This window comes from Volvox carteri (assembly GCF_000143455.1).
Source record: "Volvox carteri f. nagariensis unplaced genomic scaffold VOLCAscaffold_58, whole genome shotgun sequence".
Classification (NCBI taxonomy): domain Eukaryota; kingdom Viridiplantae; phylum Chlorophyta; class Chlorophyceae; order Chlamydomonadales; family Volvocaceae; genus Volvox; species Volvox carteri.
This window is the reverse complement of record NW_003307601.1, coordinates 209018-217368: the sequence shown is the minus strand read 5'-3', so window position 1 is coordinate 217368 and position 8351 is coordinate 209018. Positions and strand designations below refer to the sequence as shown.

Sequence of the window (8351 nt, the reverse complement as noted above, 5' to 3'; positions counted from 1 at the left end):
CACACAGACAGACAGAGTTCACGGGATAGACAGACGCACAGACAAACACACAGGGACAAGTCTGTAAGAACACGTACACTACACACACACAGAGGGGCGCCCCAGCTGCCCCACCTGCCCCCGGCGGCGTCTTGGAGGAGTAACGCCCGCCAACCTGCCGCCCAGAGTACGGCACCTGACTGCTCTGCAACAGCCCCATTCGCTCGCCGTACCCCAGACTCCAGCTCCATGCCCCCCCGGCAAATGTGATGACGTCGAAACCCGCAGCCGCGGTAGCGACCTCCCCTGCGGCAGCGGCGGCGTGGGAAGGAGATATGTATGGCGTATGTATGTATGTATGTATGTATGTATGTATGTATGTATGTATGTATGTATGTATGTATGTATGTATGTATGTATGTATATATATGTGTATGTATGTATGTACCCCTCCCCACCCTTAGTTACATTTGGGTTTTGCACATATATAGACACCCCCCCCTTCTCCCCTCCCGCCTCTTCCCCCCCTCGCACTGACCTTCTGGATCCAGGAGATCCACGGTGCACCGCTTCATGTCACGGAACCGGCCCTGCTGACGTGGATTCATCGTACCCGATACGTCACAAATCAGTACGGGCGCGGCGCCACGTAAGAAACCCACGGGACGCGGCTCGCACGGCGGCGCCCATTGCGGTACGTACTGCGGCGGTTCGACGTACACTGGGAGATCTAGGAAGGCGGGCGCCTCGAGCACGGGCAGCTCCTCCAGGGCCTCGTGGGGGAAATCCTCGGGAAGCGGCTCCGGGCCCTGCGTGTGTGTATGCGTGTGTGTATTAAGGCGGGACGGAAGGGTGGGGCGCGGGGGTGGGAGTATGGAGGGGAAAGTGAAGGAAAACTGAAAAGTGATTACAGCTGTGTGTGTCTGTGTGTCTCTCTGTCTATGTGTGTGTGTGTGTGTGTGTGTGTGTTTTATATAAAATATCGTGATCTTAAGGGGAAAAAGGCATATACATATACATGTGTATATACATACATACATATAAAGCGGGAGGGGTAGAAACGAAACAAGTGCGGCTCTCGGGCCCCCGGGGCCCCCGCTGGCAAAGTAGAAGCCAGATCAGGCTATCAAAAAGGTCATAGCCACAAAACCCCATTTCTTCTTCCTTCCCAATTTTACCACAATACGGAGCATAAGAATGATATATTCTACTCATAAAACCCAGAAGAACCAGGCGCCCTCCAAGGCGCTGACACCACTCCATCCCCATCCCCAATTTCTCGTCTACCCGGGTTCGTACACTCATTCATTCATATACAGTTCCCTTTCCTTATCCCTTTTTGGTGTCCTTCTCACTTGATCAATATCTTTCTTCAAGCAAAACAAAAAATATTCTAAAACCCAAAACCCAATTATCCCACCAATTATCTATCCCCCACGCACCGGCTCCGGCCTTGTCGGCATCATGATCGGCGGCAACTCCGCAAACGGCGCCGTAAAGTTTACCCACATGCGGGGCGTTCCAGAAGCTTCCGAAGCCACGGAACGAACCTCCTCCCAAGCCTGGTCCTCCGGAGACTTTACAACTACCGGCGGCGGAATGCGTGGGCTAGGAGCAGCGGCGGCGGCAGCGCCGCTGTTCCGTCGAGCCGACGGAATCCGCAGCGGCGGCGGCGGCGGCGCCGCCGCCGCCGCGTCACCGTCGCGGGGACCGGCTGACAGCGGCCTAGCGGCGGCACCGTCGTACGTCAGCTTCCGCCCCGACGCCGCCGACGATACCCGGGGACGCGGCGTCGTCGGCCCGGTGGCGGCGGCGGCGGCGGCCACGTTCGCCGCCTCGAATGGGCTGGCCACCGCCGATGTTCGATGCGAGCGCGCGGCGGAAACAGGGCGGGAGGTGGCGCGGGAGAGGGCGGCGGGGGAGGAGGGTACGGAAGCGTACGGCGGGTCCGGCTCGGGGCCGCCCATCCAAGCCAGTTCCAATTTCGGGATGGGTTCCAGATCGAGACCTACGAGCAAGGAGATGTTGTACGGAAGGGGTTGTACGGAAATCCTCTTTCATCTTTTTAGGTAATCCTCTTTCACCTTTTTCGAAAGGCGAAAAGGTGAAAGAGGATTACCTAAGGATACAACAGAATATGGTGGAGGCGGTGGTGCGTTTCGCCAAGCTGAGAATGAACTCACGGAAAGATCTCTAAGCTGAGCTGAGTTGATACGGCGATGACGGGAGGCCGTGCTGGCTGCTTGGAACACGCCCCACGTGGCTTTTCGAACCTTCCTGGACGCTCCAGCGCACCTTCGTGACAAATCAGAGTGTATGTATGTATGTATGTATGTATGTATGTATGTATGTATGTATGTATGTATGTATGTATGTATGTATGTATGTATGTATGTATGTATGTATGTATGTATGTATGTATGTATATGTATGTATGTATGTGTGTGTATGTATGTGTGTGTATGTATGTATGTATGTATGTATGTATGTATGTATGTGTGTGTATGTATGTGTGTGTATGTGTTCACTTCCTAACCGCCGTGTTTTCGCTGTTGCCACTCCCACTCGCCCCCTGGTGTCTCCCCGTACACATACACACATACACATGCACAACCGCGTTGAGCCAAATCCAGATCTGGACACAGACACATACCGTACAATACTCGTATGACGTACATACACATAGGCATACGTACTCATACATACATACGAACAAACACACACACACGCCGTACCTTTCAGCAGGTCTGCGTCCAGGGGCTCTAGCATGGGCACCATCGGTAGGTTGTTGGGCGGGTGTACGAACCGTGACGTGTCCATAACCCGTTGAGCAGCGGCCTCAGCCAAAAAGGCGTCACGACTAGGCGGGTCCAGCTGCGGGAGACATGTGTGCGCGTATGTATGTAAATGTGTAAGTATATATGTCAGTCATATGTATGTATGGTTAATGAAACGGCCTCATTCAGGAAAGTATTGCTATGGCAAGACTCCTATATTCTTCCTTCTTTTAATTTATCGTTTAGAACTCACTGAGTTCAACTCAGTCTCGGGATGCAAGAGTTGGAGAAAAGAAGTATACCGAAAAAACTGCTATTACTTCTGGTGATATGCTTAATGATAGAGTACTGCCATGGTATGAAAAGGAGGGGATTCCGGTACTTCGTATTCTCACTGATAGAGGTAGCGATTATAAGGGAAAGAACGAGCATGCCCAAGTTTACCGAAACAATAGCAGAGATCGCTGACCTTCTTTGTGTGTTGGTGTATGTGCGTATGTATGTGTGCACTCTACCCTTCCATCACCTCCTCTCCCTCTCCCTTCGCCCGGGGTATCCGTCTATATCTCTGGTACCTGCTTCAATCTTCAGTGGTTCGTCTTACCCTCCCCCTCTACCCCCCCAAACCCCTCCCCTCCGGCCAACCCCCACAACGCACTTGAAAAGGCCGTAGCCCTGTCCAATCGTGTCCGTGTTTCGCCTGGCCGTACGATGGGGGCGGCGGTGCGTCCGGCATTACGGGGGGTGGCGGGTCCACGTACTCGGGCTCCACCAGGGGCTCCACCTGCAGGAACTCCGGAGGGATGAAGATGGGCAAGGGCTCCTCCTGCGGGGGGGAGGGAGGGGACGGGGGGGAAAGGGGAAAGGAAGGAAGACGCGTCAATAAACACACACACACACACACGAACCCCAACAACGACTACAGGAATGTGAATGGTAAAGATAAAGAAGGGAGAAGGCGGATCGGACTTAGGCGGGTCTAGGTTTCAGGAACAAACCTAGTAACGCGCGGAGGGTTATACGAAACAAATGTGAGAAGATTAGGAAGGGGGAAAGAGGGGGGCTTGATGGGAGGAGGGAAAGCGCGGGTTTTAAGAGGGGCGCCCTGGGGATTTCCGTACGGTACGGACAGCACGTGAAAAAAACACATCATACACCCATACACACACACACACGTTACCTTCGGCACGGGCGGCACGGGCGGCACCGGCAGGTACTCCGGCTCCACAAACGGCGGCTCGGGCTCCAAGATGGGCGCGCGGAAGGGCGGCAGCTTCAGTGGCGGCAGGGAGGGCGCGGCGGGGATGAGATGTAGGTTGGGTTTGAAATCCTCCCATGAGGGCAGCTCCGGCGGCGGCGGCAGCTCCAGGGGGGGCTCCTCCAGCAGCGCGGGCGCCTTGGAGAGCTTCCGGAGCATCTCCGCGAGCTCGTCACAGTCGCCCATCAACTCCCAGTAGCTGCCTTCGTACACGCCATGAGCCTGTTTTGGATTTTTTTATTAACGATGAGCTTTTAGGAAAAGCCAGATTTTTTGATGTTTCAAATTTCAAGTAGAATTTTCCGAATAAGATTTCCTACAAATATGGAGGTGGAGATAGAAAAGGAAAAAATATGAATGATTGGGTTTTAGTTTCGATAACAATGGCGGCGGTTTTCATTTGACGAGAGGCAGGAAGAGCCGCCGCAGAGACCCGACCCGACCTGTCTGTCCCTCTGTCCCTCTGTCTGTCCCTCAGTCAGTCAGTCAGTCAGTCAGTCAGTCAGTCAGTCGTATGGCGCTCACCCTTCTTCCTCCCTTGTGCCAGCCCTCAAAGAACTCCCCTGGAGTCACATTAGCCTCCACATCCCGACCCACGCCGGGAACAAAACCCTGTACGGCAGGAGGAAAGGGAGGGGGAGAGGGGTTGGGTGTTGACGACCCTCATAGGATGCAAGGGAAGCCAAATCAGTCAATACGATGCCTAGACGGTCCAAACAAGGGGGGAGAGGAAAAGCATGGTGCTGGCGATAATGGCGACGATGATGCAAAATGACGAAAAGAATTACCCAACTGCCGACGGCACGAAGGCTACCTCATAGGCAAGGTAGGTTGGCCCCAACCCCAACCCCAACCCCTACCTCCACCCCACCCCACCCAACTCCCAGTCCCCCGACCCAAACAGCCTATCCTTGCCATCAGCTTTCACTCGTCCGTGGTTCGCCTCCCTCGTTCCCCAAACCCAAACCCTGTGGACACGTCGGCAGTTATTATTGCTCGGTTGCCCTTGCATCGTAGGGTTTACCCCCAAAAACCCCCTCATCCTCCTAACCTCCCCTCCCAATCCCGACCCAGTTCCACAATCCCTCCAATCTTGCCCACCCCACCCCACCCCACCCCAGCCCAGCCCACCTTGGTGTGTTCCCACACGATGTTGGGCTCCAGTATCATCATGAGCTGCGGCACCCCCATATTCACATCCGGACGAATGAGCGACTTCCACCTCCGAGTGCGAGTGCGGGGCTGATCACCGGGTCGGGCGCTGGGGATGGTGGCGCGACTGACACGCTCACGTTGAGGAGCCTGGGCGGGAGAACATGACGCGCGCGCACAGAGGGGTGTGTATGTGTGTGTGTGTGTATGGTGATTGGTTAGTTCGTTGGGTTCAACACCAATGCATTCCATTCCCCGGGCGAGCGGGCGTGTGCGCGTGTCAATACGTCCTAGGTCGGGACCCGAAAGGCCCGGTGGGGGGAAAGACGAACCACGAACGAGTGAAGCTGCTGCCAGGGCAAGAGCTAGGGGGGAGGGTAAAACACCACCGGCCCGGAGGAGCAGGAGGCGGTGGAGCAGGAGGAGGCGGGCGCGGGGTCGCCACTCTTTCAAGTCCACCAGTCCCAACCGCCGCAGTTGGAAACCCGTGGATTGGAACGTAAGAGAAGCTCCGAAACCCGGATGCTCCGAAACCCAGACATACATTCACACACGGTGTGAATGACAGGGGGCGCAGCAAATAAGATGGAGGGGTCAGGGCAGTGGTGAGGTTTGGGATGGGACGAACGTCTATAGGCTACGTACGACAAGCCTCACGGCTAGGTCACGTACAACAGCTTGTACGGTCAAGACACGTAGGAGATCAGGTAGAGGGCCGGGTAACAAGCGAGTATAAGCAAGGGGTATTAAAGTTCTAAAGAGGTGAGAGACACGAGCCCAGGCCCCAAACCGAATGCGTAGGCGGTGGCAGCTCAGGAAGGCAGCGAGAACCGAAACCCAAATGACTAAAGGATTTGAGAGTTGCTGAGGATGGCGCGGCGGCTTAAAGATGACTGGGAAGGTGCGGGGGTGAAGCCTGAGGCGAGGGGACGTAGAGGAAGGCGGGGAATGTGGCCTCCGGGGATTGCAGCCTGGGCGAGTAGTGTGGCAGATGGAATCATGAAGGAATTAAGAATCCATGTATGTCCCCATAATTAGGTGGCAACGTGCATTAATCTGTCGGGTTGCGATTTGCGGGGCATGCCCAGATAATCCCTGACTCAAGAGCTACACAGGGACTTGCCAAAGCATAGCCAAATGATACTGTGGGGATGCCGCTATGAAACATACATATTCAATAGCTTTCGAGCCCCTGCTCGCCCGCCTATCGCATACCTGGTGAGGCGCAGGGTTATTGAGCCGCGTCCTGGCTTTATCCTGGAGCGTTTGCTGTATCTGCTCCTGGCCATAGCTCTTGCCCTTTTCAAGCGTCATTCCTCCTCAGCCGTTCAGCACGCCGCGGCAGGCCTTCCGACTGGTGTCGCGCCTCTAACGCTTTACAAAGCGTCTACTCCTTGAACGTGATTAAGAGAATCAACAAATTGTGCCTGCAGCGCTTGCGGCAAAGCAAACGCGTTTCTTCGTCGTCCACCATGACTGTAACTCTAACACCTGATATATCGGCATTCCATATAAACACGTAAACAACTCCTTACTTCATCGCATCCACCCATCTCAGGTGTATTCATATAATGCCGTACTCGAAGTCTTCCGGTTTTCATGGATAACCTTTGGGGCTATTCAACGTATACCAGCAGATCACCTAGGACTACGTTCATCAATCTTGCTCAAGTTATATAAAGAGTTTTTGCATAGATTTGGGGCCAGGCTGCTTCATGGGTCAACCGTGCACTTCGCGCGAGAAGCTATTGTTGCTAGGGTACAGTAGATTTGCTAACTCGGTGATGATCGATATCTGACCATCATAGCAGGACGCTGCATTTCTTTCTAGAGAAAAGCTTCAAGGGACCTTGCAGCACATTAGTGGTAACACCAGCTCCAGCATCTGGAGTATGTTGGGCTCCATTTTAATTCCATGTTAGCGGCATCCAGTTTCCTCGACGCACGCTGGCCTTTTGAAGTGCTAAAGTCTTGTTAACTTGTATGGGTTATTGTACTAAACCGGGCTGAACTTTCATAATAGGGATCACTGCGCGACAGGTACATGGCGGAAAGTTGAGGGTTACGACGATGATTCGTGGACGAGTCCGCTATTGGTTCCGGTGTACGCCACCCATGCGCCACCAACCATCCAATCCAATAGCGCGACCCTTGCATATTAACACCTGCCGCAACGACGTGCCGCCTGCACCGTCCCTTCTGCTCCACCGCTATTGCTCCTTGGTTATCCGCAAACCCCAGATACCACCCCACTCTTTTACAGCACCACCAAAGGGGGGTTATAACATTCCTTGTCATCATATCCCGACCGGGGCTAGTTACTCGCCTCGGAGGCTACGCCAGCTGGGAGTGCACGAGAGCATGGGCTGGGGTGACAAGCCCGGTGGCTGGAAGGGGTTTGAGTGGTCTGGATGCTCCGGTGGTGCCATGCCAACGATCTTCTTCAGGGTCTTTTAGACTTGCGCTCCGGAGCTCAAGTTATAAGGCCAACAGCCACGGGTGGATGACTACTTGGCGATGGAAGAATCAGCGCCAACACCCGAGTCTCCTGTTGGAGTGATGCCTATCAAGCAAGCCAACTGGAGTTCCAGTCCCCTGTTCGTGGTGACACAGATTGGCCCATTCGTATGCTATCACTGTTATTCATCGCTTGTTCAGTACGGGTGAAGCTGAGTGACCCCGCTGGGTGGAAGCAACATTATGTCAATCGGTCGGTGGGTGTGTTGTAGCTGTGTACCGTGCAGCATGCGCTTAAACAGACACAACCAGCCACGCCGATAATGCTGTCAAAAGGTGCCTGGAGCATTGGCCTCCGACAGAAGCGAGAGCTATAGAGGTGCTAGTCCTTGTTTGGTAAGGGGCTTCCACTGAACAGCTGAAATCAGCGACGCGCTCCTATGGGGATCGAACCCACATCAGTCCCCAAGGGCCGGATCAAAAGGGGAATTCACCGCCGTATCCTTGCCCACACGTCATCCACTGCCACCAGTTCCGTAGTGGATCCACTTCCGCTGCATCCGCACCCGTTCTGGGGGCCGCATCCGCCTTTGGCAACACCGCCAAGGCCCGACCTACACATATTTGAACGACAGTTTCCATATACACGTATCGAGTCACATGCAGTAGTCTCCCCCAGGCAGGCGACTCTGATGAACTATCCGCCGGCTTCTCCTGTGGGGGAGGCA

General features: G+C 54.5%; 1 protein-coding gene across 1 annotated transcript in view; it reads right to left on the bottom strand.

Annotated features, from left to right (window-relative positions):
* The window catches only part of VOLCADRAFT_97128 (uncharacterized protein), a gene marked incomplete at both ends in the record, with an annotated part of 18087 nt that extends 11607 nt beyond the window's left edge, over positions 1-6480 (bottom strand). Inside the window, 8 exons of the mRNA XM_002956117.1 lie at positions 518-788; positions 1422-1987; positions 2715-2853; positions 3415-3582; positions 3937-4236; positions 4540-4626; positions 5146-5316; positions 6382-6480. Of these exons, the coding sequence (XP_002956163.1) occupies positions 518-788; positions 1422-1987; positions 2715-2853; positions 3415-3582; positions 3937-4236; positions 4540-4626; positions 5146-5316; positions 6382-6480 (1801 nt within the window). The remainder of the gene's footprint in view (positions 1-517; positions 789-1421; positions 1988-2714; positions 2854-3414; positions 3583-3936; positions 4237-4539; positions 4627-5145; positions 5317-6381) is intronic.
* Positions 6481-8351: the final 1871 nt, after the last annotated feature.